Here is a 25,646-nt window from a genome sequence, read left to right as displayed (position 1 = left end):
AAAGAGCATGAAAGGAGGAGATTACTGAAAACACACACACACACAGCTGCGAGGTGATCCACAATAGCTGGAGATGCACGGAAACTGTAGGGCAAAAAGCCTGAGGCTTCTGTTCTGAGCCCACCGCTTGTGAAACGCCTCATCCCTCATCCACCCTGGCTGGGATACAAGTCTACGTCATCACACTGTAATCCCACGGGACACTTTTAATTACAGCCCTCACAGGATTCAGGATACAGTACCACACACACATTCTCACATACATGCACGAGCCAGCCAAAGCACTGAGGAATAATAAACACACCCATCCAACAAATGCAGACTGTGTTTAATTGGTGATTAATGTCAGATGAACATGATCGCAATGGCTTTATAACCAAGCAGCACGACGCAGTGTACTGTGAGTTCAGTTACCGTAGAGCAGCATCTGGATCCATCTCTCATCCCTCCCATCAATACACTCATTTATCTCAACCTATCCAGAGAGCGTTTTCTCTGTGGGTGGGCAGTCTATTCTCATTTCTCATCACTGCATTCTGTAATCTTCAAACATGCCCCTACAATTAAACATTAACACGTTTCACACTCTCTTACTCCCCATCGCATAAATCACGTAGCCTTTCATTTCTCTTTCCCAGCTAAAACCCCTCTGAGACTATCTTTCTTTCCTTCCCTGACTCATTCATTCATTCCCGCATTTCAGCGTAAAATGAGTGGCAGCTCAAGCATCCTCTCTATTTCTCCATCTTTCATTTGTGTAGCGGTTCCTTACGAGGCTCTGGAGAGGCTTTAATGGCTTTCTGCTCACAGCCTCTTAGGGAAAAGAGGCTCAGTGACCACGGTTGAGCCACAGAAAAAGAGAAAAACAGAGACTAATGTCTTCTTAAGACAGAAAGTGTCTGTGCTCACAGTGACAGCGGTGAGGTTGACAGAGGAGAACTTTCTCCTTCAAAATAAGCCATTTAGTGATGTAAGAAATAAATATCTCTGAAAAACTCGAAAACTTCATTCCATATTTACCAAAATTGGTTAAAAACAAATTCAAATGCTGGTGAAGGACACTCATGCATCAAAATAGTTGTTTATTTAAAGGGGTCATATAATGGTACATGCACTTTTACAAGTTGGTTGTACTGAAATGTGTGTTGGCAGTGCCTGTACACAACCATCATAAAATGATAAAAATCCATCCAGTGTTTTTTTTTTATCTTCTTATACGTTTCCTCCTGTCTCAAATCGAGCTGTCAATCATAGCACGCGCCGACGCGCGTTCATTGTTGATAGCTGGAGTGCTGAGTAGAATGGCGTCTAACGATTGTGGTGTTCTGTTCTTGGGTGTAATAACGAACACAGCAGTCATATTGATGATGTTTCTAAATCCGTACAGCTGAAGACGAAGTGGCTGAGTTTGTTTTCGAAGGGAATATTCCCCACGATCAACGTCAATGCTGTCATGTCTGCGCGAATCATTTCACCAGACTGCTTTACAAACAAGGGTCAGTATAAAGCTGGATTTGCTAAGAAGCTGCTCTTGAAAAAAGGATCAGTACCAACTATTCGTGTTCCTGCTGAACCTCCAGAAGAACAAGTGAGTGTAACGTTTTATTGACCTTTATATTAATCTTTATATTAATCTTTGCAAATAGCTTGCACGCTTCACGATGAATGCAGCTATTTTTACACTCAGGGTACATTATGGCATGTTTTCTATGTACGACGTTTTCAATATAATTCATAATCCCACGTTTATAATGAACGAAGCGTTATTGTATTACAAACGGTGTACGCACAGAACAGAGGGGCGGGGTGAGCAAAGCTCATTATCATTTAAAGACACATGCACCTAAACAGCGTGCTGAAAACAGAGCTGTTTTTGACCAGGTAAAATGAGTGTTTTCTTACAATACTAATGAGAATTTTTAATTAAAGTATATTACAATTTTTAATTTAGACCCTAAAGAATCATATTAGCTTGTACAAAAATGACATTATATGACCCCTTTAAAGTCCCCCTATAGTGTCAAATTCCGTGATTTTTTTTTCTTGCCTTAAAATAGCTTGAATGTAACCTCATTTAGTATATGCGGTTCTATGAATATGCAAATTAGCCCCAGCTCTGAGATCCACTCGTTGACGTGATTGGTTACAAGGTAGTTTGTGACGTCAGAAACACCAGCGATTTCAAACTGTGTTTTTGATACTGTCTTTGGTTCACTACAGTTTTAAGGAGAAAATACTCATCAATGGTGTTGACTTATGAATTTGCATATGGTTTGTTTTAAAGCATATTAAAAACACCACATAAACATAATATAAACAACATTAAAAGCTTGATTTTCACCACAGGGGGACTTTAACGTTCACTATAAAATTTTATTTGATCCTGTTTAATTGTATTGCATATTGTTATTATGTTTTATTACTTCCATCTTTACTGCTACATTTATTAAAATAAAATAAAATATTTTTTATAATTTATAAATGAAAAATAAATAGTGGCAGTAATTGCAAAACAAATAATAATATACAATAATATTTTCTTTTTATTATTTCCACCTTTCACCAAATTCATTTATTAAAAAATATATATTTTATAAAAAATAATGTGACAGTAATTGTTATAAAATAATAATATAATATACATTTTATTACATTTTTTCCAGTCACTGTTTTTATTGTGTTCTTTGAAACTGAATTTGAAGGGGAAATAATAAGAGAGATGGGTGGAAGAATAGAGGACAGAGTCAAGGCTGTTCTCCCTCATGCACAGATTGTCTTTGTTCGGAGTCATTATACTTTATTGGAGCTGGATTCAGATGATCCTCTTTAAGCATTTTGGATTGTTAGAAGATAAAAGCTGTTCCTGTGGGACCAGTTCAGATGATTAGTTTTAAAGCACATGTAGAAACAGAACTCCACACACGCTTTCACATCCATCAAAATCTCCCACACACAAACTGACAGATACATTTAGAAAGAAAAACACATAAACGATCTTGTACACTCACAGTGGGTTGCCGGTAACGGAGCAGGTGAGACTGAGGGAGTCTCCCTCTCGGAGGATGCCCTGAGGGGGAATGATTTTCACCGTAGGAGCAACTGCAGAGATAAAGAGAAAGATAGAGAGAGGGAATAAAAAAAAGGAAGAAAGCTTTGTCACAAAGCCCAGTGAGCACCTACAGCCTTTAATGGAAGTATTGTGACTAAGACGGAACCACATAAGTGACTGGATTGGAACAAATCACTCACTCACAACTGAATGTTCCTCTGGAATTTCAATGGATTTCAATTTGGCCAATGTGAGAGGAATAATAATTATAATAAACACACATATGAGATTCATCTGTTTTCTTATTTTTAAACATTTTTTATACACTAATCATTAAAAAGTTTGGGATAAGTCAAATTAATTTTTTGAAAGCAATGTATTCAGCAAGGAAGCATTAAATTGATAAAAAAATTGACAGTAAAGACATAATTAATAATGTATATATAATTAACATAATGTTACAAAAGATTTCGGTTTCAAATAAATGCTGTTCATTTGAACTTTCATCAAAGAATTCTGTAAAAAAAAAAAAAAAATTAGTTTCCAGACTGTTTTCAACATTGAATAATAAATAATGAGAAACAATAATAAGAAATGTTTCTTGAGCATCAAACGAATATATTAGAATAATTTCTGAAGGATCATGTGACACTGAAGACTGGAGAAATGATGCTGAAAATTCAGCTTTGCATCACAGGAGAAAAAAAAAATACATTTTAAAATATTAAAGTAGAAAAACTTTTATTTTTACTCTATTTTTGATCAAATAAATGCAGCTTGGGTGAGACATTTTTTTTTCAAACTTTTAAATGGTGGCATAAATACTGTTTGGTATTGAATTAACTAGATTTAAAATCAAAATTTGCTCTTAAAATGCAGCTCACTAGGTTTTAGAACAGAGCAAGTGTCTCGACACATTTCTAGCGGGTGTCCGATACAAACTCACTGTGGGTAACAACAGCAATACACTAAAGTTTATTTAAACTCAATTGTCTTTTTATAGAGCAAAGCCCTTTAGTTTTTTACAGAAACTTTATGAGCGGAGTCCTTGTGTAAAGTATATTATTAGATATTAGACATTTTAATTGGTTGAAATCTTTCCACAGTATCATATTTCAAGTGTTTCTGTTAACACTGTGGTGTGGTGTGTAATGGGATACTGTTGTCTTCTAGTCCTTTATCATAGCAGGCAAGATGTAACACAAACAAACAAACCTTGTTAGAGGCTTGCCAAGTGAACATGTTTAAACAGATGGGGCTTCTGCGAGCTAATAACGTTAATCAGTCTAACATGTTGGTAGCCATGGAAACGTGACGGCATTGTTGGCTCACAGTGAACGTCCAGGCTGTAGTGACGAACTCGTTTCTGCCCCACGAGTGCCGGGTGAGACGCCTCACAGCTCAGCGCCGCTCCGTTATCTTTCCTCTCCACGGGGATACGGATAGTGTTGGACACACTCACAGTCTTGCCGTTCTCCTGCTGAGAGATCACACCTGAACGAAAAGAGAGGGATGGAAAGAAATTGAGGGGTTTATAGAAGTCAGTTTGCCCAAATTTGAACAATGTTCACATTTCAGCTAGACAATTTTTGCATACCTTTCATTCAAAGGATTGCACGCTCTCTCTGGTTACTTCAAAGAGTACGAATTCGATGCGCTGAGCAATATACCTTACACACATTGATTTCACAACCACAGAACAGGCTCTATTATCCCTGTGAGACTATTAAGTTTTAATTTGATGATGAAAAACGAAATGACAAGGGGCGAGTGAAGGGCAGAAAAGTGGTAATGACACAGAGAAGGGGAAGTGTAGGTCGATAGAGAGTGGGGTCAAAAAGAGTTTACAGAATTATGAAGGATATGTCAAGATTACAGGTCCCTAACTTGTAAAATTCAGATTTAGATCTGTGAAAATCATATGAACCAGTTAGAAAAGGCTAATTTATTGACAGTAGTTAATGTGTTATGCATCATGAACTAAAAAATAAACACATTTTTGGAGGCCAAAACCCTTAAACCCAGAATTTTTTGCACTTCCAAGTTCGATCGTCCTGAAGTCTATGTTTTTTAAATGTTTTTTTTGTTAAACGCCTGTAATACGGTCTATGGTTAACACCATAAAATACATCACTACTACCTAGGGATGCACCAATATGAAAATTTTGGCCGATACCGATAACCAATAATTGTTTATATTTGAAAGCCGATAACAGATATATTGGCCGATAAATCTAAATCCGAATTTTTATATAATTTTTGAGAGCCTGAAACACTCTCATTATAATTTTATGTAGCCTATATGACAGACTTGCGCTGCACTTAACTGTATTTTTTCTTTTATAATATAACTGTATTATTCCAATCATACTTAAAGCCATTCAAAACCATCACGGTGAACAGAGCGCATCTGAAGTGTCTCGGCTGAAGGAAATAATCCATTATTTATCGGCTTTAATATATCGTCCATATTTTCTTATCAGGCCGATAACATTAAAAATGAACATATATCGGCCAATTCATACTTTGCACGTGACATCACAAGTACTGGCTGACGGGCAAGAATGTCGTTCTCCAGCAACGAAACCCAGTAAACTAATCAAGGATCTTGCCAGGACGTTGCCAGTTTTACTATACAGAAGTTGGTGTTTTGAGGTGTAAACGACTTGCCAGACAGTTGTTGTGCGATTGGATGCACTAACTGCAGATGAGATAGGCAACCTTCACAGTGTACACGTCTGTGCAGTGATCATTCCATCACTCCATCAAAGGTAATTTCAACATTTGTTTGAATACAATGGGTGTATGATCATGTAATTAATCGTGTCTTTAAGTTACCCTGTAGTTTCGTCAATCAACACCACCAGCTGGTTCGGCAAATCAGCTGTTTGTGTTATGACTCTAAGCTAAGCTAACTATACGTTCACACCGCCGCCGGTGAGAGCGGCAAAATTGATTGAAAATGAATGACTTCCGGGCACTTTGACGCTCTCGCCGGTGGCGGTGTGAACGCACAGTAACAGCTGTCGTCTTTTGCTAACAACAACAATTGAGAACCAGAGATGACCCAACAGTAGAGCTAGATTATTTACGGAGGAATTATTACTGCTCGATTATCTTAAAAAACTTTGTCACCTTGGAGTTAATCCTAGTCCATAGTTATACAGCTAGCTCGCTAACAGACTTGATAGCTACTAGAAAGACCTGGAACTACAGGACTCTACGTTGAAAATACCCGTTTGTTGCCCGCCAGGTATCCATGGTAGTCACGTGACTGCAAAGTATGAATACTGATATGGTGGCCGATATATCCAGCATCCCTACTACTACCCCTTGTGAATTTTTCAAAGATTTTACTTGTCTTGAAAAAGGTTGTTGGTACAAAATGGCTAAATGGGACAACAGAGGTTGTTGGGTACATTAAACAGTCCGCTAGTCCACTTTCACAGCCTCTTTGTGTTTATAATCACACTCTTGCAAACTATTCTAACTATGTATTTGCAGAAGCTTAGTGATGGTGGCGCTGAAATCATGCAACAGAGATGTATTTTGTTTATAGCCTACATTTAGCTTTTTACTTCTGCCGATTGTATTTAGGCTTCAAAATTCATAAAAGTTGTGTTGATTTGTGAAGATTAGCATGATGAACAAGACGTGTAAGAAATAAACTTTAGGTCACAGAGCATATTTTCTGCAATAATCCAAAAGTCAAATTGGGTTTTTGTCAGGGGAACCAGGGTGATGCTAACTTCTGGCTCGGCCTACAAAAATACACGTGTTGTCATCTCATAATTACGGTAATTACGGTAATTACGACATGGTGTGAACGCAGCATTTAGCTCCAACCCTAATCAAAGCCACTTGAACAAGCTAATCAAGGTCTTCAGAGTTACAGGTAGGTGAGTTTAATCAGGATTTGAGCTAAACTCCGGGGCCCGATTTAAGGATCCCTGTTGTAAAGTGTTACCCTCAGTTATCTCAGAGTTACCACCTCATAATAACATGACATGAACGCAGCATTGTATAACACAGGGCTGTTTCAATGTTTGTGTCACTCCACTTGTCTATGATTGTGGCGTTCCAGACCAGAGTATGTGAGCAGTTTGAAGAGTTGTGTGGTTTTGCATGAGGCTGTTTTCAGACAGGCTGCCAGTCTGTGCGCTACTTGGCGAATTAACAGCAAATTTTGTCTGAAACATAAGTTACTTGGCTTGTTTATAGAACTCTTACTCGTGTGATAACACTTAAATAACCTTGATCGGGCAGACATTTAAATTATTTTCACTGAAGCGGAACAGTGATGGGCTCAGAAGTCCAAATTCAAGCTGAGTCCTGTCTTATTGAATCTGTCGAAAGACCCACTCCGCTCACAACTTTGTATTCGAACAACATTGATAGTGCACAAAGCCTACAATCTCAGCCTACACTTTCCCTGCCTCTGTTTCTCTGTCTCTTTGTCACTCTCTTTTTGGAGCCAAAAAAAGGAAAGCTGAAACAAAAAGATAGAGCAAATGTGATGGCATTGAGGAAAAGAAGGGGGAGAGAAAGCAAGAAAACGAGAGATAAAGCTGACAGAAATGAAAGGAAGGCACAGATTGAGGCCCCACCTGGATCCAGTTCTGTGTGGGTGTGTGTGTTTGACAAAAAAAACAAAAAAAAACGTTCCTCTGCACACATCCGAAGAGACCCAGATGGACAGATGCATTTGAAATTCGATAGAGTGACAAAGCAATAGAGGGGAAAATGTGCCAATGAGCAAACACATGGGGGAGAGGAGTAAAGCGCATCTTCCTGGCTGCCAGAGAGATTAGTCGAAATGCATGACATTTACCATGAAGACAGAGAGTCTGACAAAGAGACAGAGCAAATATGCACACATGTGAGGGATTTTTTTTAGAAAAGTAGACTCTTTTGTGTTTGTATATATGCTTTTTCATGTTTGTAATTGCATGTATAGTATATAAATGTGGCTGCATTGAATCTGAAATTACTTTGTCACATTTAAATTGTAAACTCACCAGGGATCTCTCGCCGGTCCCGAATCCAGCGCAGGGTGGCTGGTGGTTTGCTCCGTGGGGACAAGCATGTGAGTTCCACCTCTCCACCCTCCACTGCCTCCGTCTTCACCTCCACGGTAGGCACCTCCGGGGGCACCACCACCGACAGCGTCGCCACCTGGTGGTGTGTGTCATCGGTGTAGAGCTGGCAGAAGTAGCCGCCCTCATCAGACACACTTACATTAGTCAACGTGATCCGCACCAGCCGCGGTGAGAAAAGAACCATCTGAAAACGGTCGTCTTTCAGTGCTGGAAGAGAAAGAGTAGGGATGAGCAAGGATAAAGCAAATGCAGGACACACAAGTTAAAATTATTTCAAAATTGAACCTATTCACTTTCTAAATGCATCTTTCTGTGAGCCATTTCAGTGATGCATGTTATTGCAAAGAAGAAAATGTGTTTTTTCATTTTTAATCAAAAAGGAGCGACTTTCTCCTCCTCTCAAATGACTTCCCTTTTCTGCTGACGTCAAAACAGGCATTTAGGGCATTGTTTAAGCAGTCTTATTTCAGGTTTTGCTTTATTCTTGTTTGTAATGCCTTCTTTTCACAATGGTTAATATCAAGTCAAGCCTATTACAAAAGGAAAATGTGTTGCGGCTGGCAATTCGCACTGAGTTAAGTAATAAAATAGCTACAAATGCTACTAATGTTACTAAATTATTATTCAAAAGTTTTTTTTTATTTCTAATTCAAGCAAGAATGCATGAAATTAAACAGTGACAGTTAAGACATTAATGTTACAAAAGATTTCTATTTCAAATAAATCCTGTTCTTTTGAACTTTCTATTCATCACTCTTTCCACAAAAATATTAAGCAGCACAACTATTTTCAAAATTAATAATAATAATAATTGTTTCAGGAGCAACAAATGAGAATATTAGAATGATTTCTGAAGAATCATGTGACCACAGGAATCACAGGAATAAATAACACTTAAAAATGTATTAAATATACTGTCATTTTAAATCGTAATAATATTTCACAACATTACTGTTTTTATTGAATTGGTGAGCATAAGAAACATTAAAAAAAACATTAAAAAGTCCCAAATTCATCACCAGTAGTGTTCATTTTACATGTCCGTATTTCATGGATAAAAACTGCTGTTTATCACTATGTTTTCAATTACTGCTATTCAATTGCTTGTTTTCAGCAAAACCGTTGTGCAGATCCTGATTGTGTAAGATACATGAATACCACTTTGTCTTATAAGTGTTGTAAATAATTTGACAGTGAAATAAAGAAGTATTACCTTTCATAGCTTCAAAGCAGTTAGTGTAGTAGCTTTTAGTGTTCCTAGCTACTTTATCAAAATTGAAGCTTGTAGCTTTTCTACTTTTAATTAGTATTAGTTTGATGTTTGCAATCTACGTTTCCAAATGAACTTCTCCAACTCTGATAGAGAATCACACAATAAAGATCAAAAGAATAGAGCAACATAAAAAGGAGAAGATGAAAAGGAGAAGAAAACAACAACAGACGAGTGTTTTAACTAGCATCTCTCACAGAACAGCTGACACAGAATAACACATAAATACAGAGGGGAAGAAGAAAACAGAGGAATCGAGAACTGGTGTTGAAAATGATTTGAAACCAAGGTGAGAGAAAAATCAATTGTCAGAAAATAATAATAATAATAACAAATAATGATACCAATTGCAGGGGCGGGATGGGCCTTTTTGGGATAAAAAAAAAAAAAAAAAAAACCCACACACACAAACCCATTTTGTATTGAATGGTGCTAAATACTCCTTTTCTCCCTACTTCCATTTAAAGCTTTTTGTCTGTGGCCAACTGTGCTCTGGCGATGTGAACCACTGCCATCAGCACACTCAAAAGATAGCAGCCCAATGCGCTGGATCCATAAGATGATTACTGCTCTGAATCTAGACATTTTTCAACAACTGGCTGCATCTGTCAGTGTTTCTTGCTGGAGAATATGAATTGAATGTGAGAGAGAACAAGTAAATTAATGTGCAAATGAGCGAGTGAGTGAGTGAGTGAGTGAGTGAGTGAGTGATACACTAAGTAAGTGAATCACTAATGAATAGTTAGTGAGCAAGCAACTGAGGGCTGGAATACACTACACGAATTTTAAAATCTGAACAGACATGGTATGAAGCTAAAAAAAAATCATAGTCTGAGCCCATTATACACTAATTATTTTCTGTGAAATCTTTCAACCCTGACTGCTCAATCTGCAAACTGGTGCACACTTTCGGCAAACTATTGTTGACTCAAATTGAGAACAAAAGTTTAGTGTAGTGTATTCCAGCCTCAAGTGAGCTATATACGGAGCGAGTGAAAGAGTGATACATTGAACGAATGAGAGAGATAGTGAATGAATGAGTGATAAACTAAATAAGTGAGTGGGTGCTCTTTTGTGACATGTGTACCTACTCACTCGATCCGTGTTTCACACAACGGGAGTAAAAGAGCCTCACTAAAGGAGATAAATGCCTTTGCTCAGGCTAAATGGCAGGGAAATGTCAATGCATTGTCCAGGCCGCTGTCACCTTTAGTCACGCTTCATTTACATACCTCACAGATCTGGCCAATATGAAAGAATCTCATGGAAAGGGCGCATGCTGATAGGTTATTGTATTCATGACCGCTGAGGGATATTTACGCTCTGTTGCCCGCTAAAAGACTGTTATCGGGATTCATTAGTTAGCAAGCGGAGTTTTTATTTGCGTTTCTCTGTACATTTAGACCAGGGCACTCAAGCAGTAAGGGCAGCTTGGGGCTGTCATGATCACACTGTAGAATCCACCGATATTAAAAGCATAAAGAATGTTAGTAAAAAGTGAGTCTAAAAAAAGAGTAGTGTGAATGGTTCAGAAGAGGTGTGATTTAGCTCCTACAAAATGGCCCAATTATGTGCACTTATAAAGGCAGAGATCACAGATACTAATTCAGCTTTTAGCTTTTGTGGTCCTTTCTGTTTCTACCAATTTCATTCTTTCTCTCCATTCTCTTTTTTCACAGAATTACGTATGCTTTCTGAGTCCTTCTCTGAGGCAAGGGTTACAAAGGCAAGGATAAAAACACATTACATATCATGCAAAACGAGGGTGACAGAAAGTCATCACTAAAGAGATTTCAAATTTAAGTGATAGTGATGGCTGTGATGGAAAAAACAAAGGTTATTACATAAAAGGATCTTAAAAAGAAATTGAAATAAGGTGTAATCAGTTAAAAAGGATTTCAGAAAGACTGATGGCGCCAGTATAAATATATTCCAAAGATGATAAAAGCTAACTAGCATGAAAAGAGACTGCTCCACTGCTAGCACGAACTCCAAGGTTGTGTTTAACATATTTACCACTTACCAGCACTAAAAGAGAACCATTAATGGAAAAGGAATGTGTCTGATGAAGTCAGTGTCAGAGAAGGAGTGCTCAATAAGTTCATTTTGGTACATGATAAAAATGCAGCAAAATGGGGAAGAACTTTAACAAAAATCAATGACAAACTTAGCATGAGGTTTAACAGACCAGCAATGTGGATGTGTATTTTAAATATAATATATAAAAATGTATAAATCAAAGTTTCCATATGTGATTAGTGATAACTATATGATTAACTCATTATCTGTTTTGCATTATATAATGCAATAAAGTTTGTTCATGTTATTATGGAAAACCATTTCTGCCTCAAAGTTTGTTTTGTTTTTTTAAACAAGCAATTATGATATTGTTTATAAAAAAGGGAAAAAATGCATGAGAAATAAAATCATATTGTGGGACAATTACAATTTCTAGGTGAAAAAATCCAATTGTGAGATTTGCATTTGCAATTTGAGAAAGCTTTACTGTATATAATGCAATAGTAAAAGTTATTTTTATGCAATAAAACTTTGATATAAAGTAATGTCACACTGTGAGTCACAAATTTGAAAAATAGTCACACTATAAGATATTGTCACAGTTTCTAGAAAAAAGGTTAAAATTGTGAGATATAAAGTCAATTATGAAAGTCACAAAAGTCACAAAAAAGTCACATTGTAAAATATAATCCCATATTTGTTTCCTTGTTATATAAAAACATTTAAATCAAAGTTAAAACAGTAAAAACTTTGAGAAGTAGTGACAATTACGAGAATACATTTGCAATCATGAAATATAAAGACACATTGTGAGAAATTAAGTCACAATTGTGAGAATAAAGTAAAATTTTAGACTTTTAAAATTTTAACGTTGTTTCTCTCAAAATAAACAATATCCCACTAATTGGTCCTGAGCATGTCAGCATAATCCTCAAGTCTTCTAGCTAATATAAAGTAATGGGTGCAGGCATATTAAAATAATTATGCCAAAACACTTTTGTTCAAACACTGTTATTTTCATGGGGATTTAAAAAGATCTGCTAGCGATGGCCAATGAAGTTTTAGCTGCGCTCACCTCGTGTTCCATTGAAGAAGAGCGTTTGTCTGCGTGGGTTCTGGATGACCACGATCGAGCCGTCGTAGTTCTGAAGACGGCAAGAGATCTGTGCCGTCCCCCCCTCCAGCACGGTCACGTTCTCAGCCTGCACGGCCTGACCCCGCGCTGAAAGACAGAGGGGTAACAGACTTAATGCAGAACTCTCATTTGGTGAAATTAATCATTTATAAAAGGTATTTTTGATGGACAGAAGGAGACAAGATGGCACATGGAGCAATTTTGAAGAAAGAAATACCTCAGTGACCAATTAACAACTCTCTCACGTAACTACCTTTGTGCTTAGAAGTGTGAACTATGCAGAAGAGGAGAGACAGACGAGTGAAAAAAGAAAATAATGAGAGACTGACAGATAGACAGAGACAGCGAGAGGGAGAAAAAGAAAGAAAGGGGTCCTAATTAAGTGCTGGTAAGACCAATAGCATCGTTATCTTTATCCATTACTGTGAGCTGACACACTTCTCTCTTCCATCTGCTCGATCTAACATCCAGCTTGTGAAAGCGTCGGTAATGACGGCTCTTTTGAGAGAATGAACTCGGTTCAGTCATACGCAAGCAACACAGAACTAATGGCACTTTCGCTGCAAAAACGAACACATCTTTGTTGAAGGTAATGTCTGGTGCATGTTCTGGGTGACGCTCGTGTATTGTTGATGTTTATTTTAGCAGTATGGAGTAGGGTAGGTTGAACATGAGGTCATCACCGCTGGCCAGTGTGAGCATGTTGCTGGAACCCACCACAGCACATCATTAGCAGTGTTCTTCATAGAGAGCCTGTCTCTGGTGATCTGTAATGATTCGCAACCCTGACACCACGTTCATCCCCAGAACAGACTCCATATGATGACATCGGCTGATTCGCTGAGACCTGTCTCCTCCGTCTCTCCACTCTCCAATCTTAGCTAGGACAGGATGTCTGACATGCTCAGACTGACATGTTACAGACTTGCCGTATGACAAGAAGTCTGTATATAGCTTGAGCTTAGAACCAACAGTTACTCGAGTATTGTGCAGATGACTCATTTCACACCATAAAAAAATAATAATAATGTGAAGGGCGTTTCATTAACTATAGACGCTTCTGTTCCAGGGATTGATTTTTATTCAAACTAACATTTTTCTATATTTATTTATATAAATTTCACATTAAAACTGCCTTGGATACTTTTTCCCATGAATTTCACATTTGTTTTTCCATTTATTTCATCAAGCTACTTTTCAAAAGACGTGAAGAAGAAGCAGAAACATGTAAAATAATGCGATCATCAACATTAAACAGCATATAAATCAAAACTGCTTAATGTTACCGAATGAAATGTCGACCCAAGATGAGGTATAGGACTGCGAAGCTTTGGGGGTGTTGATGGACTCAATCTCCTCCATCTATGTTTTGATCATCGTTCTCAATCCGATCCAGACGTAGTCTATGACAAAAACGCGTTTTTCGCAGCTTTTTGTTTTTATTTTTATTTATTAAACTTACACACATTCTAGTGTTAATTTAAAAAAAGAATGCAACTCTCTTTCAACTTTCAACTGTCCCTCAATATAATTTCCACCATAACCAACAATTTTGCCACTAGTAATGTTACTGTACTTATTTTATCTCAAGCTTGTCACTATTCTCAGTGTGAACAATACATTTATTATGCATAGGCCAAATTTACAATCAAGCTGCAATTTTACCAAATTATGTAAAAGTGTGAAAATATTAGTTCATGACTTTCAAAAAAGTGTTATTCTGTAATGTCTAACCAATGTTGTACCATTGGTAAAAACTAACTATAGTGACCTCGAGGTTATAGAGGACGTCTCAGAGAGAAACAATTAGGATTAGGATATGTGGCGTGCCTGATGAGAGCGAAAAGAGACAAAAGACAAAGTTCAGAAGGGAAATAAAGGAGAAAGGTGTGAGACGGCATCCTCCGTCACCCGCTGCCCTGCTCATCTGGCTTCGTTTAAATTTAATTCTGTCTGGCTTTATCCATCTCAGAGTACCCTTGTCTTGAATTCAGCGTGGAGGGAGAGCGGGTTAATAAAACATTGACAGGTGAGGTATTGAGCCGAAATCAAGAGGCAAGAACAGAGAAGTAAATGAGAGACAGTGATTGAGGACGTCCTGAAATTTTGCACAATTGCCATTGTAATTGTAGCCATTCTTATTTCTGTCTTCTGCATCAATATTGTGATTCATATCACGACAATCGGCACTGCCATTGCTATCCCAATTATTATTCTAATGACTGTTATTACTCAGCATTCGGGCATCCGCAGACTTGGCCGCCATTGTTTTAATGGCTCCTAATTGTTCCAACAGCACTATACATCAAGAGAAGGTCTGTGAATGCATAGGAGGCAATTAAAAACCTAATTCAAACCTAACAGAACTCAAACAAGTGTGGCCAAATTCCCAACAAAAGTATCTAAATGTGTTTGATTGAGAAGTCAAACAAAACACGGCTAATTGAGCATCCGTTAAATGCACTCTGACGCACGCCAGCTGTCTCCTCTTCATGTAAATGACCGAAATGAAGGGACGCAAACGGAGAAACAAATGGCACGGAGGGAGGGCAGCGTGCCGTGAGGCCAATACGGCATTCGAGAAACTCGCCAACTCGCTGATGGAGGTGGAAAGACATCAAGCGAGATGTAGAGGGAGGCACAGGGCAGGAGAAAGACAGCTGCGGATTTTGGACACATTCGCAGCTGCCAGGAACATTGCGGAGGGGCGGTCGAGTCCATTACACAAGCTTGAGCATTACAACTTGCGTGGGAGTTGTTTACGGTCTTATCTGCATTGTGGGCACGCAAGTTTATGAGCCAGGCGAAAAACAACAAGAAACTACAGATGGATTCATCTTGACCCTATTAGAATCAAACTATAATAAAATACACAACATGCTCACAATTGGATTAAGTGTGACAGTGAAGTGATCAATTGCAGGCAGGCGTACTGATGCTGTGAGAAGCAAATAAATAAAGGAGGTTGGGGGTGGAGTGGGGTGGTGGAATGTGGAGGAGAACTTCATGATTTGGCCAGATGAGGGCGACGTATCAATGCACACAAACTGCAGAAATTGTTGTCCTCAAGGAAAAAGGTAGGATGAGCAAATAAATAATTTATTAAATAAATGAGTTGAAATATTAATAATATATAATATAAATCTGAAATATAAATATTATAAACTCCACCTTTACAAAATTGTCTGAAAAATTTTAAGATTTATTTATAAAATTCTGAAAAGTTTTAGGTTAAAGTCCCCCTGTAGTCAACAATTTTATCCCTTAAAACTCATCTTTAATCACTAAAATGACATATTTAAATGTTTTTTCCTAAAAAATATTTATGCTATTCAATAGCTTGAATGTACACCATTGCCTCATTTAGTATACACAGTTCTATGAATTTTTAATTTTTAATTCAGTTTTAAGGAGAAAATACTCAGCAATGGAGTTGACTTATGAATTTGCACATGGTTTGTCTTAAAGCATATTAAAAACACCACATAGACGTAATATAAACAACAATAAAAGCTTGATTTTCACCACAGGGGGACTTTTAATATGTTATTTTATCTGTTTGTTAACCGAGAATATGGGAACACATTAATTCATTTAAATTTGTACCATAACAATTTTGTTTTTATTTTGAAATTAAGTTACAGACCCTTGGGGGTTCAATAAGTTTACAATAATTAGGGGGTAATTTTACCCAAACCTGTATGACTTACTTTCTTCTGGAGAACACAAAAGAAGATATTCTGAAGTCTGAAATATTTTGTCTCTTCAATGAAAGTCAGTTGGGTCAAAAACAACAATTCTTCAAAATATCATTTTTGTGTTTGTTTTTGTGTAGTCATACAGGTTAGTTGAAGTTGAGTAAAATGATCTCATTTTATGCAAAATGATTTTTGGATGAATTGTCCCTTTAAGGCAGGCCATCTTTCGCCATCTTTCCCCATCTTCTCCTACTAAGAAAGCAGCAGTAAATTATGGAGGTGAGTTGAATTTAGTGACTTGGTAGAAGGCCAGATACAGAGCTGGCGTATAAGCTACTACCCTGCTCGAGATTAACTAGCTATCTGAATTACAGCATACAGTGGAGCCACCGGCCTCACACACACACAGTAGTCATACATAACACGTTTATTACTGAATTAGCAGACAACCTGGCAGAGGATGAGGACGTCCTGAGAGATCCACGTCAAAGTTTAACAATACTAGCACTGTCGAGATGTTAAGACGTCCTTTGATTCTGTCCTTTAATCCAATTACGCTTCAGTCTTTCAGTCTCGCTCTGGGAGCACCTGATATCTTCGTAACTCATGAGTCACTCATCACTGTGTTTTATTTTTCCAGGCATAATTCTGTACATCATGAAGCCAGAACCCAGACGTCACCCAAACTGTGAGTGCGATGCTTCAGGTAATCTGTAAGCAAGCAGCTTTGGTGGAAAAGCTGACGGACTGAGATTCTATGCTTCTATCTTTATACAGTAAATCTCTTTCTTTCACTTCGTGGTCTAAAATTAAAACTATCTCTCTGAAGAATCTCTCTCTCTGCCAATCATATGCGGTTAAAAAAACGTTTGCACCATAAATAATATATAATCCCTTGCAAATCCTCTCTCTTCTTTTTTATCTCAATCTGTCACTCGCTTATTCCTGGTCTTCCCCATGCAGTTCCGTTTCCCTCAGCACCTTGTCTCTTCTCCAATCCGGCATATTTCTATCCCCTGCCCTTCTTTTCTCTGTTCTTTTCTTTTCGTCGCTCTCTGCTCTTCTCTAAAACTCATAATTCCCTCTCATACCGCCTGCTTTTCCTCACTAATCTCATTCCCTTTCGCTTTCACACCTACACAGGCTCCCCCACCTTCTCTTTAACATCAAACCCGTCTCTTTCCTTCATTTTCCCCTCGCTTTTCTTGTCTTCAGCCCCATAACCCTCACACTATGCTCCCTTTTCCTCTGTAACTGGCTTCATCCGTCACTTGTTTCCTCTGGGGTTTTTTCGTTACCTTCCGTAACTTTTCCTCTGCGTCTCTCCCCTACTTTACATTTCCTTAACTTTCCTCCTCTTTATCTTCCCACCATGAATTCCTCATCATCTCTTTCGTGTTTCTCTCACTCTCTCTGTGCTATCTCTCCAGCAAGAGGCCTGTTTATTTCCATCTCTCCCCTTCAGAAATGTGATTTGTTCTGCAGCTCAGGCTCGCAGTATAATCATCCAGCTTTGTCCAGGCGGGCGAGAGAGAGAAGGAGCGGGGGAAAAAAGGGAAGGCGGGAGTGAAAAGGACACGCAAAAAGCGAACAGAGGAGAAAATGGACTGAACATCCATCTCTTGTCTCTTTGTTCCACTCGTCTAATTACATCCATGTTCTTGCTTTTCTATATTCTCTCTCTTGTCTGTATCCTTATTCTAAAGCGGAACTGTACAAAATGAGCAGTTCGTTGAACTTAAAAAATAATGAAGGACATGCAAATGGCTTTCTTGAATGCATTTACTTAAATATTATACCTAATTATTTTAAGTAAATGTCTTGACTGAACTGGAAATGTCAAACTGCTGTGACTAAAAATCTGCCATCATTGTAATAATTGGCAAATTAGATCGAAAGTTCACACAGTAATTTTTCCCTCATTAAATAGTTTTACACAAAGAACTACACAGACAGAGAAAAATACTTCAGACATTTTAGTTGTCGTTTTATTTATACGGAGTAGGTTTACTTGAGGGCCACCATTTTGAGATCACATGACCAGCTGAATAATACTCAATTTAGTCCTGCAACCTCTGTTACTGGACATTTTTACTTGTGAAATCTAATCCGCTTCATCCACACCACTAGGTGTCAAAATAAGCCCAAAACGACAACATTAGTCAAAAGTTACTGGCCGTTTCTCAATATGTGTTCTTGTCAGTACTTGTGTTCTTGTGGACTTGTGAAACGTCATCAGTCGCTGCCCAAGTACTGTTCCAATGCAAAGTTCACATCTAGCCAAGAACAGTTCAAATCCCCAGATGTGTTCTTGATCCGCCCCTTTTATCGAGGATGCATCGAGAGGTGACTTGTGCGGACTTGAGACAGCCAGGTATCCCAGAATGCATCTCGCACCAACCAGCAAGCGTCAACAGCAGAGCAGAAAACCAGCGTATAATACTGCCATTATTGTGCCACAAAATTTAGTTTTAAGAGTTTTTCAGGCGAGAATGTAGTTTATTTATAAATATAGCGCCTATTAGACAATTTGATCTGACGTTTTCGGAGTTGTGAGATCCAGGCGATCACCAGGCGCTTAGCGCTCATGTACCCCGCCTGGAACAACCTTTCCTCAGCTAGTCCTTCTGACATTTGCCGTTGGCTCTGATGTCTATAGTCTATTGGTAAAACATGAGATATAATTTGTTCGGGGATATATCTAACAGAGATCTTCGGTCTCATTAATCTTTGTTCCCTGGCAAATCGTTTTGGCTGAGGGCAAAGTGAAGTTTCATAACTTTATATGTTCAGGCTATTTAACTTTAACGTTGTAGCCTAATAGAGAGCTGACTTATGTGTTTGACTGAATCGTTTGCTTTATTTCTTATTGCACAGCTTCTTATACCTTTTAGGCTACTTGTTCTTTTATAATGGCTATTATTGATCATTAAAACTGACATTTAACAAAAAGAGACCGGGTTGTGTAATTTTAGTATGTACATACAGTGAAGAGAATCAGAGTAAATATGCACATATTGCCTTAACTATATTGTACAATTGTTTCCTTCATTTTCTTTAATCTGTTCAATATGAAGTGCTTCATCATGTCTTCTATGAGAAATGCACATCACAAAGAGTAAAGAGCTAACCAACTGATCAACAGAACTTTTTTTTTTTTTTGTCAATACAATAAAAGTCAATGGGGTCTAATGTTGCTTGGACCCCAACATTCTTCAAAATGTCTTCTACTGTTGCACAGCAAGTCATAATGGTTTGAAACAACATGAGGGTGAGTAATTATGACATCATTTTCATTTTTGGGAAAACTATTACTTAAAAAAGAAAGTAAGTAAAACAAGAAAAAAAGTATTCACTTTTAAAGTGTCCTGAAGCCCCAAACATTTTCTTCCATTCAAAATTTCATTGATGTTTATTCTTTCATTCCCTGTTCCATCAGTGATATCTCGCTCATGTCCACCCTTATCTCTTCCTCGCGCCATAACCGCTGCACTCTCTTTCTTTTGACCTTCATGTTTTACACTCCTCTGTTCCATCACCATATTTCAGACATATCACTCTCTCCTCACTCCATTTCATCCCTCTCTTTCTCCCTCAAACCATCCATTTATTCTGTCCCAGATATCCTCGGTTTCTTTATGTGCGTGTGGACATTTCTGCGTTTTCAGAGCAGTGTGGAGACCCCCGCGTGTTCCTGACATTCTGTTTCGAGGCGCTGCAGAGACATTTACAGTCGGGCATAACAATGGGGGCTTACGGGAAATTTACAGGGCAATTACACCAGGCTAGCCTGGGAGAGTTAGCCTACAGCCAGCGCAGAAATCCAGACCTTCACAATTCCTCACATACACACACTCATCCTGTCATCCTGGCTCACATCCCCAGCAGCATCTCACATTCAACTGCAAAAGAAAAAAAATGCTTTATTGGCGAGAATTACATAACAGCATATTCTGCCAAGGCTAAAGACCCATTCTCTCTCTCTCTCTCTCTCTCTCTCTCTCTCACACACACACACACACACACACACACACACACACAGTTGCAGAGAATGGCTTTTTGTTGCTGAGATTATTAATATACAGCAGGATTAAAATGCCTGAGACCACTGAAATTGCTTCTATTTAGCATTTTTCTAATTTAATACTTTTTTCTCCACTACAAATTATATTAACAGCATAACGGTTTGAGTGAAATGTTGAACTGAAAAATTAATTAATGACTTTCAGAATGACTTAGTATTGTTATGACCCACTTTTGCTTCAATGACAGCATGAACTCGGGCTGCATGAGCTCCACAAGTTTGTGTTAAACCTAATGATCATGTAACAAAGGTACTTCCAGCAAGCAGCGCTCCAAGATGTTTTCCTTGATTCATTTTACATCTTTATTTCAGGTTTGAATTAGACTTTCAGCATGGACTGTAGACTTCTGCTCTTGCTGACAATGAGGCCCAGCGCCCCAGATGTGATGTTATTAAAAGGCAGAGGAAAACACAGAAGGAAGTCTGAAGAATAGACAGACTGTCATCTCAACCTGAGGTAGTGAGTCACCGAGAAATGGAACAACAATGACCTTGCTGAGCAAATACTCAGGGAAAAACAGCAATTACACCATAAAATGGCCAATCTCAGCTTTCCTTGAGGTTTCTCTTGAATCCGTGTTCTCTTTAACTGCAAAAGTCCCAGAGTGAATTTGAGGTTATCCTCCATAAATCCACTGTCATATCTCCTTCTTTCATTCTTGCCTTTCTGTGTCCCTACAGAGCCTGTATTCTTGCTCGTTTCATCCCGTTCTCCACCCTGTTACACTGCAGTTTCCTTCCTCCCCAGTGTTCTGCTCATTTTAATGGTTCTATTAACAATTCCCTCTAAACTTCAGGCTCTTGTTTTACCACTCTCCTCTCTTCCTATCTTTCTACAATACTGTTCTCTGCTCGAGTTTTCCACATGCCACTCTTCTTTACTTCATGTTCCGCCTTCATCGCTGCCGACCTTCATCTAATTTGTTACACAAGTTATATTTATATAAATGAGGGCTTGCACGAATAATAATTTTACTAGTCAATCAAGTAGTCAAATGTTTGCCTTACATAAAGGGGTATTTTGCTGATAAAATGCAAGAAAACAATTTAATCCATATAGTGCATCAATTTTCCCATTACTAAATAGGACATTTAAATAAATAACAAATAAACAAATAGGAAATTATTTTTCCTATTATTAAACTGCGAAGAGAAGAACTTACTCCTTCATGGTGAATAAATTGTCATCCAAATGCATGTGTTTTATCACTGAGGAGCCATGGAAATTTATTTGTACAGATGTCCCCATCAGAAACAACTACTGTCCAAATAGGGCTTTAGTCTAAATCTGGTCAATTCAAGAACATCTGACTTTCTGTATAAAGGAGTTCACATGCTAACGGCAAACATTTATTTGATTAGTGACCTAGAAGTAGTGCATAATCTGAAATATTTCAAGGGTTTGAGATTGAAATTGTGACACCAAAAAGATGATAACTACCATAGGCAGCCATATCACCCTGTAGCCCAAGACTGGTTGCCCACTGAAGCTAAGCAGGGCTGAGCCTGGTTAGTACCTGGATGGGAGACCTCCTGAGAAAAACCAGGTTGCTGCTGGAAGAGGTGTTAGTGAGGCCAGCAGGGGCCTCACTAACATAGCATAATATTATTATTATTATAAGAATATAATGATTAACGTTATGGAAGATTAAAGGTGGGGTATGTGATTCTCTTTTTTGTCCATTTTTTCAAAATCACTTGAAATCCTATTCCTAACCCACTTACAGCCACTGAGTTAGAAGCACTGAAATGAAAATTAAGCAATTTAATCATCTGTGGAACGGGCAGGACTCGAAAAACTCCAGCCAATCATTTCCAAGACCACCTAGAATCATTGGACAGTAAGTTCGTCAATCAAACGGTCGTACCATACCCCCCTCCCCCCATACCCCTCCCTCCACACGAATGGGTGGAGTCAGGGCCAGCGTTGGAGGAAAGAAGGTAGGACCATTTGAGTTGTGTATTTTCAAAATCTGCCGGCCGTTTTGCAAGTCCCATACCCTACCTTTAACTAAAATGATATACTATTTTGTCTAAAATAAATAAATAAATCAATTGTTATAAATGCAAGCAAATTTGACTTCACAACAATATTGAGATTAGATAAAAATTACATGTAATAGTGTTATTAAATTATTGGTGTTTTAGTGAGCATTAGATGATGCTAAGGATAATCTAAATGTAAAAACAGGAAAAATTAACATGTTTACAATTAAACCTCCAAAAACATTATTTGGTTAATTGATAATTAAGAAGCAAAGTGTTTGTCTAAAACTTTGCAGCAGTTTAAATTCAAATCAAGTACAGCAAATTCTATCATCATCTACCCACCCTCACGTCGCTCCAAACTCATATGCCTTTTTTTCTGCTGGAACAAACACTGAGTCATTATCGAAATGTCAAATCTTTCCCATACAATGTAAATGCAAGTTGATCACTAGCTGTCAAGTCCTGCTGCAATTTTGCTTGCTTTATTTCAAGAGCTTGTAAGGTCGGAATTTGAAATGCTATGCATGCTAAACAATCTATTGTATCTAGCATTTACATATTCAACTGGTAATTTGTAACAAAAAAAAAACAAAAAAACTCTTGTTTAATGTATTTTCTCGCCTGGGGCATCAAGTGAGTCAAAACTTCCTCTAGTGCCCATTTAAAAAAGAGAAGGGAAAAGATGCATGACACCACTATTTTCTATCTTTTTGCCTTTGGTCCACACTCCTCTCTGATCCTTCAATCATAAATCTGCCAGCTGTCTCTTCCTCCATTCTCTTCTCCCCATATCCTCTTTTCTCTTCACATGCACATCTCTTCCCTCCCTCTCATAAATTATCTTCCTCTAAGGCGTAGTGAGAGAGAAGGACAGAGAGAAGTGTCTGAGGAGATGGGGACTGTCGAAAATAAAGAGAGAGGGAGAGGCCGACACTGAGATGGAGAAAGATGAAGAGAAATGAAAGTATGGCTTCGAGTTTCATAAGGTTACAGACAGAGGGAGAAAGATTCATTTCAAGGTGTGCTGAGAAATTACAGAGAGAAACGAGACCGATGGAGAAGTAAAGCAAGAAATGTGACGACTCACGGCAGAGGGAGAGCAGAACGAGTGACCGCAGCAGGAGGGATGGAGCGGAGGAGAGGAGGAGAGATCGCTGGCCTGGTGTCATTGTGTATTGAGACTCGGTAGCTGATCAATGAGTCCTCTGTGGCTGATGACTGCACAATTCAGCACACGCTACACAGCAGACAGCTGAAACCGCAGCAAAATTACTACACTAAACACCAGTGCTCCTTAAGTGCAGTGTTAACGGTACCACTTTAGTGGCTGCGTTTTAATCCTCAAGCAACTAATATCGCATGCGCTAATAACCAACCGAAGGCGGCTAATTAAAACAATCTGATCTCCACGTTCAAGAATAAAAAGAAACTCGTATCGTGTGGTAATTTCCACACTTAACTTTACCGTCAAGCCACTTATTAGCACTCAAGCTTAAATGTTACAAAACACTTATTGAGAATTCTTTTTTAGATATCATACTTGTTATGCAGTAGGCTGTTGTGTTTATATCCAAAACGGTATCCGGCTAACCACATCACAGATTTGGATCCCACAAAAGCTTTCGCTAATCTTGTTTTTCTCCTCACACCTAAGTTTGTTTTTCTCATTCGTAATGAGGCAGAGCCTGCTGAGATTCACCTCGTCATTTTACGCACCTCGTGCCAGAAAGACACCGTGATGCGGCAAACACAGTCTGGTTCGTTGAAACAATCATAAATCAATGCGCTATCTAGTCTGCCAACTGTTTTCACCAGATTCTCACTGAGTATTTAAACTGCAAGTAATGAAACAACCACATTTGCGCAACTTAAGAAAGGGCTGTGCTCAACAACGGTTGTAGGCGCCAAACAATGTGTTTTGTGTTCTATAAGTAACTCTATAACCAATCCAACATGGAATTGAAGTTGAGACCAAAATATTAAAAGGTTCTGCTCTATAATACTGAAAAGCAGAAGTTCAGAAGTCCAGCTTGATCCTTAACAAAGAGCTACGCGTTATCGCACCATGTGCCTCTGCACCAGTGTCTTAAAGCCAAGAACAGCAGATCATACTAGTGTTCCAAGCACACCGTGATACTGAGCACAGCCAGCATCCTCACTAACACACACACAGTAATTGGCAAGGCTGATATTCTATGTGTGGGAGCACAACTCCAGATCTGAGCCTCAGGTAACTGCCTGATTCCATTCGATTTTCCCCAAAAGTCGTCAAACAACTTTCCTACTTCCACTAAGGTCGGGTCAAAGTTAATCCACCTCTCCTCTCCTTTCTTGATCTGTCCTTTTGTGGATGGTCCTTTAATTCCTTCAAACTTAGTTTCTTTGCTTTCACATCTTCTACTTGTAGTCCAAAACTCCTTGAGTTATCTGCCTGATGTTTGTATAACGTCTCTTGAAACTGCAAAGACAAAATTTGGGAGGACCCTTTTATACTTGAGTGTGTGCGTACCGGCAGATGCATATCCCACATATCGTTATTTTGGTAAAGGGCAGGGGAGGGTATGAGTCCACAATAGAACTCATTCAGAAAGCAAAACAGTCAGGCAGTCAGTCAGTGAGCTTCACTGTCTTTCAGTCTTTCTTCTACAGTTTGTTTTGTCTTGCTAAGCTCTCTGGGTCATCAGCTTCTTTCTGATCAGTCTTTATCTGTCTGGCACACAGAGAGTGTTCACCAGGTCACGAGGGGCCATTCTAAATGAATGAGGCTTATTTTGTGATGTGCTGTACATTCTGTATTATACTACGCAATGTTATACTATTATACTACATAAATGCGTGAGTCTGTGTATATTCATGTATGAACAGTATCCAGTGTGTGCACAGGGGACTGTGGGAGAGGAAAGTAAGACTGTGTGAATGTGTACAGACTAGTCAATTAGTTGATTTCGAAACAGCTTGTCAAAGCGAACTTTCCGGAAAAGTTTGCATCGGCTGGTAAACACCTTTTTACTACCACCTTATTCTGTGTAAGAAGCCACATCATCTCACAGAAAGATGCTCAACTGTCGTTATAAAGTGAGTTTGGAGTAAAAACGTTATTAAATGTTGTCATTTGTTGGACAAGAGCACCATCCATCAACCTTTCCACCTACTGACCAATCGATCATCAATCCATCTATACATCCACCCTCCGATCCACCATCCACCTACCTATCTACCTATCCATCCACCCATCCATCCATCCATCCCCATAAAAAGTTTGAAACCTAAAGGCATTTTTAGCTTAATATAAAACATGTTTTC

General features: G+C 38.4%; 1 protein-coding gene across 4 annotated transcripts in view; it reads right to left on the bottom strand.

The window, feature by feature from the left end:
• Positions 1-25,646, bottom strand: part of cadm4 (cell adhesion molecule 4) — a 141,786-nt gene that overhangs the window by 22,142 nt on the left and 93,998 nt on the right. For 2 of the 4 annotated variants that reach the window (XM_084089166.1, XM_084089164.1), the window contains exons 2-5: positions 12,513-12,659; positions 8,068-8,355; positions 4,382-4,543; positions 3,009-3,099 (exon numbers count right to left, since the gene is read on the bottom strand). In XM_084089166.1, coding sequence (XP_083945292.1) covers positions 3,009-3,099; positions 4,382-4,543; positions 8,068-8,355; positions 12,513-12,659 — 688 coding nt within the window. Of the gene's footprint in view, positions 1-3,008; positions 3,100-4,381; positions 4,544-8,067; positions 8,356-12,512; positions 12,660-23,430; positions 24,806-25,646 lie in introns of those variants that run through there. The other 2 variants (XM_084089165.1, XM_084089163.1) reach the window with 2 other exon arrangements.

This window comes from Abramis brama (assembly GCF_963993115.1).
Source record: "Abramis brama genome assembly, chromosome: 17".
Classification (NCBI taxonomy): domain Eukaryota; kingdom Metazoa; phylum Chordata; class Actinopteri; order Cypriniformes; family Leuciscidae; genus Abramis; species Abramis brama.
Note: the sequence above shows the minus strand (reverse complement) of the source record. Positions and strands in the feature narration are given on the sequence as shown.